This window comes from Leucoraja erinacea, chromosome 6, assembly GCF_028641065.1.
Source record: "Leucoraja erinacea ecotype New England chromosome 6, Leri_hhj_1, whole genome shotgun sequence".
Classification (NCBI taxonomy): Eukaryota; Metazoa; Chordata; class Chondrichthyes; order Rajiformes; family Rajidae; genus Leucoraja; species Leucoraja erinaceus.
This window is the reverse complement of record NC_073382.1, coordinates 14,161,795-14,174,159: the sequence shown is the minus strand read 5'-3', so window position 1 is coordinate 14,174,159 and position 12,365 is coordinate 14,161,795. Positions and strand designations below refer to the sequence as shown.

General features: G+C 42.5%; 1 protein-coding gene and 1 non-coding gene across 3 annotated transcripts in view; one reads left to right on the top strand and one right to left on the bottom strand.

The window, feature by feature from the left end:
- tmtc4 (transmembrane O-mannosyltransferase targeting cadherins 4) overlaps positions 1-5,192 on the bottom strand; it is a 42,100-nt gene extending 36,908 nt beyond the window's left edge. For both annotated transcript variants that reach the window (XM_055636652.1, XM_055636653.1), the window contains exons 1-2: positions 5,130-5,192; positions 2,132-2,366 (exon numbers count right to left, since the gene is read on the bottom strand). In XM_055636652.1, coding sequence (XP_055492627.1) covers positions 2,132-2,293 — 162 coding nt within the window. In that variant the 5' untranslated portion in view covers positions 2,294-2,366; positions 5,130-5,192. The remainder of the gene's footprint in view (positions 1-2,131; positions 2,367-5,129) is intronic.
- Positions 5,193-7,630: 2,438 nt separating this feature from the next.
- Positions 7,631-7,702, top strand: trnad-guc (transfer RNA aspartic acid (anticodon GUC)). The gene has a single exon. It is a non-coding gene; the product is annotated as a tRNA-Asp (tRNA).
- The last annotated feature ends 4,663 nt before the right edge of the window (positions 7,703-12,365 follow it).

Below are 12,365 nucleotides of genomic sequence, written 5' to 3'. Positions count from 1 at the left end.
GGTGGTCATTACAGAGACTTGGTTGAGAGAGGGATAGGGCTGGCAACTCAGGGTTCCAGGATTTCAATGTTTCAGATGTTATAGAGAGGGAGATTAAAGAGGTGGAAGAGTTGCATTGTTAATCAGGGAGAATGTCACAGCTGCACTCAGAGAGGAGGTACTGGAGGAGTAACCCACTGGGGCAATATGGATAGAGGTCAAAAATATGAAATGTGTAATCACTCTGGATCTTGGGGAGAATAACTAAATTGGGGGAAAGCAAATGATAACATTATTAGACAGGAGCTAGGGAGAGTACGTTGGGATCAGCAATTATTGGTGGTCCACATTTGTGGTCCACATGCAGGAACTATACAACAGGAGGTGCAACTCCAGAGCAAACAAAATCATGAGAGACCTCTTCCACCCCTGCAACGGACTGTTCCAGCCGCTACGGTCAGGCAAACGCCTCCGTTGCCATGCAGTGAGAACGGAGAGGTTGAGAAGGAGTTTCTTCCCAGAGGCAATTCGGACTGTAAACGCCTTTCTCACCAGGGACTAACTCTACAGAACGTTTTTCCTTCTATTATTTATTATGTAAAAGAATATGTGTGTTATGATTGTGTTTATAATTTGTTTGGTTGTTTTGTTGTTCCGCGAGCATTGCCACTTTCATTTCACTGCACATCTCGTATGTGTATGTGACAAATAAACTTGACTTGACTTGACTTGACTTGACATGTAGGACGTGCGGGACTTATTGATCAGAGTACTTGCTTTTTATCCTCTCCCTTCAGAATGCCCTTCAACAGTTTAGTTTAGTTTAGTTCAGAGAACAGTGTGGAAACTGGCCCTTCAATCTATTGAGTCCACACCAGCCATCGATCACCCTTTCACACTAGGACTATGTTATCCCTCGTTCTCATCCACTCCCTCCACACTGAGGGCAATTTACAGAGGCCACTGAATGTACAAACCTGCACATCTTTGGAATGTGGGAGGGAAGATTAGATTGATTCGTAAGTGCATCAAAGGTTATGGAGAGAAGGCAGGAGAATGGGGTGGAGAGGGAAAAAATAGATCAAATGGCGGAGCAAACTCAATGGGCCGAATGGACTAATTCTGCTCCTACAACTTGTAGTCTTATGGACACCAAAGAACCCAGAGGAAACCCAGATGATCACAGGAAGATCGTGCAAACTCTACGCAGCCAGCACCCGAGATCAGGATTGAATCCGTGTCTCTGGTGCTGTGAGGCAGCAGCTCCAGCAGTTGCGCCACAGTGTTGCCCTATGGTGTGACATCCATACCCCTGGCACCAGAGGGGGGTGGGGGGGTTACACACAATCCTCTATTCACACCTACAGCCACAAAGGCATCTGTCCATTCCTCTCACTAACAGGTCTCCTACCATTACTGCTCTTGGACTCTTGTTCCTTCCTCTTGTGCAGCTGAACCCCCACATGCTAGTCTGATCTTCGCTCTGGTTGGACTCCTCGGGTATATATTCACCACCATCATATTCAAACACAGAAAAACAGCTTTGGGTCAACCAGCCTTTGTCAGAAACGTTAACTGTTTCTCTCTCCACAGATGTGCCCGATATGCTCTCTCCAGGATTTTCTGCTATATTTACTCCAGAACGGCTGTGGTACTAAGTTAAGAAAGTCATATTGGTCATGTTAAAGAGCTTTGGCGAAACCCATTCGGTCATTGGAACCATATTTCATAAGCAAACCCCAATGTGCAGTCATCGTGCTGGATGTTTTGCATATCTAGTGCCGAGAGCTGATGAGATTTCCTATCCCAAATACCAAATCAAAATCTTTCACATTTTAAAATACCCTTATTGTATCAACCTTTAATCTCTTCTCAAGTGAAGAGGAGATGTGGTCTGTTCATCCAGTAACAGTTATAAACTTGCAGTTTTGATACCAACTTCATTAACATTTCTTGCACCGTCTCAATGCCTGGTGACTGGAGTTATACATAGTACTTCAAGTGTGGCTAAGCAGTGTTGATGAGAGTTTCACAACATGGAGGACTACAATAAGGTCAAGGGAACTATTTAGATCCATACCATTCTTTCTTTTATCAAATAATCCAACAATAATTAATTTCCATTAAGTATTTTCACATTTTAATCACATACCTTATTGTTGATTATAGCTTCTGAATCATCGAAGACAAAGTCTCCGTTGTAACTGATGCCAAAGCACAGAAGGGCCAGTGTAGCAACAACAGCTTTTGCCCAAGAACGTGGAAGGTGGGGGACTGGTAGAGTGTAGTCCAAGCTCCATTCATTCTGCAGCATTGTGCTAAATCCTGGGCCACATTTGTGACTCTGGCTTCCTGTTATCCATAACCTGAGAAGAACAGCATGAGATCTGTAAAAACAAGGGTTCAGATACATCAGGAAGATCAGGAAGATGAGGCATTTACAGTTTGACAGATAAGATGCTGGTGGATGTAAATTTCCCAGCTCTGATATGCTGATTGCTGGAAGTTTAGTCACATGACAATTACTTGTCAATTCCTCTGCCCCCATCTCCGTCACAACTTCCCAAAGCAACTCTGAGCACACACGAGCCATAAGTTCATAAGTATTAGAATTCAACCTATCAAGTCTACTCCACCATTCAATCACGACTGATCTATCTTTCCCTCTCAAACCCATTCTCCTGCCTACGCCTAATAACCCAACACCCTCACTAGTCAAGAATCTGTCAATCTCCGCCTTAGAAAAATCCATTGACTTGGCCTCCACAGCCGTCTGTGACAATAAATACCACAGATTCACCACCCTCTAACTAAAGACATTCCTCCTCATCCCATTTCTAAAGGTAGTCATTTTGTTCTGAGGCTATGGCATTTCCCACTAGTGGAATCATCCTCTCCACATTCACTCTATCCAGACCTTTCACTATTCGGTAAGTTCAATTTAGTTTATTGTCACGTGTGCCGAGGTACAGTGAAAAGCTTTTGTTGCGTGCTATCCAGTCAATCAATCCATTTAAAATGTATAGATACATGATACGGGAAAAACATTTAATGCCATGTAAAGCCAGCAGTCTAATCAAGATTATTCCGAGGGTCATCAAAGAGATAGATAGTAGTTCTGCACTGCCCTCTGGTTGTGGTAGGTTGATTCAGTTGCCTGAAAACAGTTGAAAAGAAACTGTCCCTGAATCTGGTGGTGTGCGTTTTCACACTGCTATACCTTTTGCCTGATGGAAGAGGGGAGAAGACAGTGTGGCTAGAGTGCAACTCGTCCTTGATTATTCTGCTGGCCTTGCCGAGGCAGCGTGAGGTATAAATGGAATTAATAGAAGGGAGGTTAGTTTGTGTGATGGCCTGGGCTTCAACCACAATTCGCTGCAATTTCTTGCGGTCCTGGTTGGAGCTGTTTCTCGGGATGGACCTTGGAGTTTCAACAAGGTCCCCTTTCATCCATCTAAACCACAGCGAGTACAGGCTCAGTGCCTTCAAACGTTCATCAGATTGCGGATACTAGAATATGGAGCAATAAAAAACAACTGAAGGAGCTCCGTACATCAAGCAGAAACTGTGGAGCCAAACGTCCGTTCGATGTTTTGGTGCAAGATGCTACAACAAAACTAAGAGTCCAGAGGAATGTTGGCCAGTATGAAGAGGTGATAGATGTTCAGAGTTGTCAGTTCCAAGTGGAGTTATCCCTGGTGGTTTTACATAATTGGCTCAGTCCATCTAATAGAAAAGTAATACTTTTCAATTCCTTACACTGTCAATCGTGTCCCAAGATTTTGATAGTTCCATGGAAATTATGTAATTTGTTCCAGACTGCAGGATGGATGGAGTGGGAACCCTTAGAAAAAAACATGCTCTCACGCTTTGCCAGTGACTCATTCCAAGCCCTAAACATCGTGGGTGCATGCACTAGATAATGGTGTTTTCCCAGAGGCAACTTTCATCCATGGAGATATTCTCTCAAGAGGACGACATTCAGTCCCCAAAACCTGATCTACCATTTAATTATTTTGTGGTTGATCTGAACCATCTCCATTGCGTCCTTGCTTGCATAGCCCTTAACATCCCTGACCAATAGATCTTAATCATTAGCTACACACAAGATATGTACAGAGTTTAATATTCAGCCCACCAGTGTCCCCTCCCCTTTCTTCTGGTGAGAAGATTGTGGAGTCACTCGAAACATGAGCTCCAAAATCCAGGCTGATTCCCCATTACGGTACTGTGGAAGTCCTGCTCCATGTGAAGGGGCTGACTTTACAACGAAAAATTAAACCAATATCTTGCCTGTCAACATCCAGGAGGAACAAGGAATAATATTGGGGGGGGGGTGTTGGAGATAGGGATCAAAATTGATTATTTTACACCAAGAGTAAGAGATTATCTGCTCATTCCACATTCTGTCTTTTCTGGGATCTTGCTGTCTGCAAATTGTACACATTTGTGCACACATCGCACTGTATTGCAATGACAATTACATATAGAAAGATAAAAGCCTCGAACTTCTAGAGGACATTTCAGCACATCACAAGCAAATGAAGTACTTCTGAAGTGGGGCCAATGTTGAAATCCTTAAAGGTGGCAGCCAAATGCGGGCACAACTAGATCCCATCATCAACAACCTAAAAATGGTCAGATGGTTAAGATAAGACACAAAAATGCTGGAGTAACCTAACGGGTCAGGCAGCGTCTCTGGAGAAAATGGATAAGAGGTGAATTTCGGGTCAGGATGGTGATGGTGATGGTGATGGTGTTGTTGGTGATGGTGATGGTGTTGTTGGTGATGGTGATGGTGATGGTGTTGTTGGTGATGGTGATGGTGTTGTTGGTGATGGTGATGGTGATGGTGTTGTTGGTGATGGTGATGCTACTTCTGCAAACATCCACACAGTAAGTGTAATCCACTTTAGGGCGTCCGGAGGATGTGAAGGGCGATAGAGAAATGCAAACACGTCCCCATATCATTGCCCATTCAATGAGGAATGAAACCTTTGGAATTTCAAATAACTCCCCCCTCCCTCTAACACAACTTCTCCTTCAGGTCATTCAGCAAGAGCCAGCATCTCTCCTTCACTCTGTAAACCCACAGCCCTGGAAATATGCAACTTATTCACTTTATTTCATTTTCCCCCGTCTGTTTTTACCTCCCGAGAGAGATTGTCTGCGGGCCCCGGAACCGTCCGTCCACATGGGGGAACGGAAACGTGAACACCGCCAACGGTGGAGTGTAGTGGGGGGAGGGGAGCGTTTCAATGTGGGACTCACTTCCGGCCCGTCCTTGCGCGCTGTGCGCATGCGGATGCCAACAGGCCGAGTACGTCACTGAAGGCGCTGGAGCAGCTCGTGGACGCCAGGTGGAGCAAGACTTTGCAAAGAACTCTTCATCTCCATGGGCTGGCATGGAGAGGATGGGCCGAAGGACCTGTATCTGCGCTATATCACTATATGGAAGCATCAAAAGGGGATCTTAGTGCTGAAAGTGCAAAAAGTAAATTAAAGTTGCAAGTGCAGAAAGTCTCGGTTTGTACTCGCTAGAATTTAGGAGATTGAGAGGGGATCTTATAGAAACTTACAAAATTCTTAAGGGGTTAGGACAGGCTAGATGCAGGAAGATTATTCCCGATGGTACACAAAAAAGCTGGAGAAACTCAGCGGGTGCAGCAGCATCTATGGAGCGAAGGAAATAGGCAACGTTTCGGCCCGAAACGTCGCCTATTTCCTTCGCTCCATAGATGCTGCTGCACCCGCTGAGTTTCTCCAGCTTTTTTGTGTACCTTCGATTTTCCAGCATCTGCAGTTCCTTCTTAAACACAGATTATTCCCGATGTTGGGGAAGTCCAGAACAAGGGGTCACAGTTTAAGGATAAGGGGGAAATCTTTTAGGACCAAGATGAGAAAAACATTTTTTACACAGAGAGTGGTGAATCTCTGGAATTCTCTGCCACAGAAGGTAGTTGAGGCCAGTTCATTGGCTATATTTAAGAGGGAGTTAGATGTGGCCCTTGTGGCTAAAGGTATCAGGGAGTATGGAGAGAAGGCAGGTCCAGGATACTGAGTTGGATGATCAGCCATGATCATATTGAATGGCGGTGCAGGCTCAAAGGGCCAAATGGCCTACTCCTGCACCTATTTTCTATGTTTCTATGTTTCAGGAGCAAGTTGCAAATGTTTGCTCCTGATATAGTTTCATTCAGAAACAACCACAAATCCCTCCCCTCCACACACATGCTGATCAACCTGCTGAGTTTTTTTTTTGCTGATGATTTCAGCATGTGCTGTCCCTTGAGTATCCTTGAAACTTCTTAATATCATGATGATGCGGCCCTGTTCATTCTAATATCAAGAAGAACAACACCTGCCTACGTGAAGATAGGCACAAAAAGCTGGAGTAACTCCGCGGCCTAGACGGAGGAATTGGGAGTAGGGGATGGAGTCCTTACAGGAAGCAAGGTGGGAAGAACAGTAGTCTAGATAGCCATGGGAGTCAGTGGGTTTATAGTGGATGTCGGTCAGAATTCTATCACCTGCGATGGAGATAGTAAGGTCAAGAAATGGTAGGGAAGTGTCAGAAATGGTCCAGGTGCATTTGAGTGCCAGATGGAAGTTAGTGGTGAAGCCAATGAAGTCAGTCAGTTCAGAAGCGGATGAAGTCACTCAAGAAACTATACTAAACCTGTCTAAACAACTTTTAAATTTTGTAATAATATCTGCCTCCACCTTCTTTGGCAGCACATTTCAAATATTTATCACTCTCTATGTGAAAACCTACCCACTCAGATTCCAATGTTTTCTTTCCTGGGAAAGTTGCTGAACCAGAGTGCGTGGTCTCAGAATAAAAGGTGCCACTTAAGACTGCGATGAGAAAATTTTCTTCGGTCAGAGAATTGTGGGGCAGAGTTCTTAAGTATATTTAAGGCAGCGAAAGAGATATTTCTAATCCGTAAGGGAATCAAGGGTTATGGGGAAAGGGTGGGAAATGAGCTTAAGTTGGATGTTGGATATAAACCAGGATCCTATTGAAGGACAGAGCAGACTCAAATGGCCTCCCCTTTTCCCTAAGATCTTAACAGCAAGGTAGTTTCCTAGCAGAAATAGAAAACTGCAGTTGGTGAAAATCTAAAATAACGTGGGACAGTCAGCAGGGCAGGGCAGCATCGGTGATAAGAGATGTAGTGTTAACATTACAGCTCAATGAACTTTCATCAGAATTGGGGAAAGATAGAAAACAGGCACATTTTAAGTCTCAGGGAGTTCCACCCAATGCCCAGGCCATCCCTCAACCAACATCATCAAAAATAACTTTAATTTAGCAACAAGTGTATTTTTTAATTAGTTTTTGATGTGTCAAAAAAAAATATATTCATAAATGAATCTTTTATTTCTCTAGTTAAAGAGTGTTAAAACCTTGTGTTTCCTGTAGCTGTTTGCAAATGTGTTTCACTTTGAATACATTTCATTCCAAAACAAAATCTTAATAAAATCTTTATTGTGGTTTGTATGGATCTATAACCTTTATGACAAGAGAGATTGCAGATGCTGGAATCAAATTACTAAAGGTCCTCTACACATCCATTATAATAGGTTCTGCACAGAACGGAGCAGTGTAGGTTGATATTGCATCCCGGCGAACGCCGACTACAGCTAGTCCTCGGTAGTATAGTGGTTAGTATCCCCGCCTGTCACGCGGGAGACCGGGGTTCAATTCCCCGCCGGGGAGGTACTATCATTTTCCCCATAGATAAAGAAATCATCATAACACTTATTTACGTAACATTTTGGTATGAAGAAGGGTCTCGACCCGAAACGTCACCTATTCCTTCGCTCCATAGATGCTGCCTCACCCGCTGAGTTTCTCCAGCATTTTTATCTACCGTCGAATTTTCCAACATCTGCAATTCCTTCTTAAACATTTTGGTTTGCAATTTACTTTATCTCTTTATCTCTTTCTCTTACAATTTCAAGAAGAATTAACCATTTAGCAAAGTATTGGTATAGAGTCAGTAAATACAGTAATACAGTTTGAAAGAAGTCTCTCTAAATTATTTACATCTTTGTATTAATCGAGGGGATTTGCAAACGAACAAACATCAAAGCTTTTTTGTGTACCTTCGATTTTCCAGCATCTGCAGTTCCTTCTTAAACATCAAAGGATTTGTGGATCTATTATTTGTGCAGATTTTTAGTGAGATTTTAGAATCGCTTATCTCAATAAGTAATTTAGAATAACGCAATAACCTAGAGTTGTCTCGTTTGCAATATATTTTGTTTTGCAGCAACCACGTTTTAGGCATGTTTAACATTGCAAGGGAGGTGAGTTCTACAAGTTTCAAGAAAGTCAAGAATCAAGTGTTTAATTGTCACCTGTGTACCGAATCGGAACAATGTCTAGGTAAATAGAGTCGTCGTGCAACCTAGTTCTGCTCCAAATCAATGTAACGAATTGGTATAACTAACAACACAATGTTTTTCATAATACAAAGTGTAGGGCACAAATCATGTAATTTTGCTTTTGTTTCTTTTGTCCCCATTTCCTTCCATCCTCATGCTGCAATATTTTATAACCCCCACTAGGAGGCAGAACAGTGTAAAGCAACTTCAGGTAATTCGCAATATTTGCTGAAATCAAAATGAAATCCTTTGTTACACCTTAAAAAAATAGCCAGCAGAAATATCTTCAAAAGCAATGGCATGTATGATTTGCTTAATATTTGCAACATTTTCTGTTATCATTTGAGTAATGTTGCCATTTCCATCCATAAATTCCCCTACCTTCTTCCAGTGTGGACAATGTTTTTAATGGGATTTTGCTATGTTCAAATTAGCTGCCACATTCCTTACAGAAATTCAGCTTAAAAAGTAAAAAATATTGCAGACGTTCAGTAGAGGTGACGATACAATCATAGAAAGATACAGCATGGGAACAGCCCCTTCAGTCCAGCAAGTCCGCACTAACCACTAAGCATCATTTTTTTTTCACTAATCCTTCCCATTTTATTCTTGTTACATTTCTATGACGACTCCCAGATTACACCACACTATGCTTAATTTACAATGACCAATTAACCTACCAACCCACACGTCTTTGGGAGAACTCAAGAGGGAAGCCACAGTCACAGACATAACATGTGAGCTCCACACAGACAGCACCCAAAGTCGGGATTGAACCCGGGTCATTGGATCTATGAGCTGGATTAGCTGCACCACTATGTCACCCACTTACCGTAGAGGAGTTGTTGCATCTCCTGAGGTTCACAGGAAGAAGTTGAGAAGTATTGGTATTAGTTTAATATCGACATGCGATAAGTGAGAAATCTTGTTTTGTGCTATCCAGACAAATCATATTATTCATGAGCACAATCACGCCATACACAAGTACAATAACCATATAACCATATAACAATTACAGCACGGAAACAGGCCATCTCGTCCCTTCTAGTCCGTGCCGAACACTTATTCTCCCCTAGTCCCATCTACCTGCACTCAGACCATAACCCTCCATTCCTTTCCCGTCCATATAACTATCCAATTTATTTTTAAATGATAAAATGATAAAATCAATTAAAATAGGTATTGCAAAGAAAAAATATACCAGAGTGCATAATATAATGTTATGGTTTCTGAAATAGCACAGCTAAAAAAAAGTGCAAGGGTTGTAATAAAGGGTGGGTTCGGAGGACAGTCCACCCTAACACAATGAGAGGACCATTCAGCAGTCTGATAACGGCTGGGAAGAAGCTTTTCTTGAACCTGGTGGTTTCAAGCTTTTGTATCTTCTGTCCACTAGGAGATTCAAGATTCAAGATTCAAGAGAGTTTATTGTCATGTGTCCCTGATAGGACAATTAAATTCTTGCTTTGCTTCAGCACACAGAGAACATGACAGGCATGAAGGAATTTAAAAAATGGTGTTTGGGGGGGGGGGATCTGGTCTGCATAATCCATGTATCTGGGCTACATCCACAGCTCTCTGCCATTTCTTGCGGTTTTGGGCAGAGCTCTTGCGAGACCAAGCCGTGATGCATTCCAAAACTACTATGATGCATTTGCAGGAATTGTTAAGAGTCAGGCAGCATCTTTGGGGAAAGGAATAAGTGACATTTTGGTTGGGACCCAATCTTCAGATGAGGTCTGAAGAAAGGTCTTGACCCGATAAAATAATCTATTCCTTTTCTCCACAGATGCTGCCTGACCCGCTGAGTTACTCCAACATTTTGTGCCTATCTTCGGTTTAATCCAGCATCTGCAGTTCCTTCAAACATATAACATGGCAGTGTTGGAGACATGCCGAACTTCCATAGTTTTCTGAAGAAGTAGAGGCATTGTGTGCTTTCTTGGCTATCGCTTCAATGAGTTTGATCCAGGTCCATTTCCACTTCAACACCATTGAAGCTAACTGGGACATGTACACCGTATCGTTTCCTGAGCTCAATAACTAGTTCCCTTCCCTGGCAATGGGACAATGCATCCTGTGAGTGCTATCTGAAGTGAGGAATGCAAGCTGTTGAGGGCAGAGTGTAGTGAAGAAGGTGGGGTCTCTACCATAGGTCTGGGTGTGGTAGTAGTGGTGGGAAGTGGAAGGGATAAGGTTGAGGGTTCCGTCATTTATGAGGGAGGAAAATCCTCAGTTCGGGAAGAAGGAAGATGTATCAAAAAGAATGGAATATGGCACAATCGTGTTGATGCGATGGAAATGAGAAAGCACACGAGAATGGAGTGGAGTCCTTCCAGGGATTAGAGTGAGAAGGGGTAAAATGAAAGTAAATGCTGCGGACTTGTGGCTGACCAATTAAAAAAAAAAGTACATTACAAGTGATACGGCATGAACTTGATTGTATTTAGGTTGACTCTTAGTCTTACCACAAATTAACAATGAAGTCAATTCCATGCTTGGCTAGGATTACTTAATCAATCTCATTGCAACCCTTTCCATATGTGAGCTGGAAGATAAATTAGATGTGACAGCAATGAGATTAACATTTGCAGTTTGATTTTTACAGAATTTTAACAGAATAATTAATATCGTCATCAATCACCCGGCCTAACAGAATATTCAAAGGGACAATTATTTTATTTTCCCCTGAATGTGCATGGGTTTGGGTGTCTCAGACTCAGAGATCCCGTTTACAGTGGGAATGATGGATGACCCATTTACCATGCAAATCTTAGCCTAACCGGGAACAATGGCTCTGGCTTCTATCCAACACTAATATTCAAATATGAGTTTGGTTGGCACAAACTGTTACCATAGAGATGAATGTATTGCAAAATAAAGTTCAGATAGGACATGGGAATAGAAGAAATATGAGCAGGAATGGACCATTCAGCCCTTCATGCTTGCTGTTATCAGGCAACTGAATCATTCTATCAACAGCTAGAGAGCAGTCCTGAACTACTATTGACCCCACTAGAGACCCTCGTTAATTGGACTTTACTGGACTTTATCGTGCACTAAATGTTGTTCCCATTATCATGTATCTGTACACTGTGGATGTCTCGATTGTAAGTATGTATAGTCTACCGTGGCTGGTTAGCATGCAACAAAAGCTTTTCACTGTGGCTCAGTACACGTGACAATAATCTAATCTAAACTCTCCATTCAATCATGACAGATACATTCTTGGGACCACTTTCCTGCTGGTTCACCATAAACCTGAATCGCCAATACAGTAGTCCAGAAAACTGTCTGTTTTAGCCTTGAATAAACAATGATCTAGTCTCATTCTGGGGGTATTCCAGAGAGTCATGACCATCTGAAAGAAGACATTTCCCCTCACCTCTATCTAAAAATCATGGCCCCTTATTCTGAAACCAAGCCCTCCAGTCCTGGATATCCCAAGAAAGGGAAACATTCTCTCAGCATCCACCCGATCGAGTCTTTTAGAATGTTATGTATTAATAAGTTCATTCTTACTTTTTCTAAACTCGAATGTATTCAACGATGTATTTTTATGTAATTATGTATTCATGAGAGAGAGAGAGATAGACATAGCTCTTAGGGCTAACGGAATCGAGGGATATGGGTAGAAAGCAGGAATAGGGTACTGATTTTGGATGATCCGCCATGATCATATTGAATGAATGATTGACAGGTTATTGATTAGTACAGTGACAGGGGTTATGAGGAGAAGGCAGGAGAATGGTGTTGAGGGAAAGGTAGATCAGCGATTATTGAATGCTGGAGTAGAGTTGATGGGCCAAATGGCCCAATTCTGCTCCTAGAACCTACGAGTACCTGCCCAACCTGATCAACCGTTCCTCATAAGCCAACCCCTTCATCCCAGGAATCAACCTGCTGCACCTTCTCCTAACTGCCTCCAATCAAATCAAATCAAATCAACCTTTATTGTCATCTTGCAAAGCAACAGTTGCACAGTGCAAAAT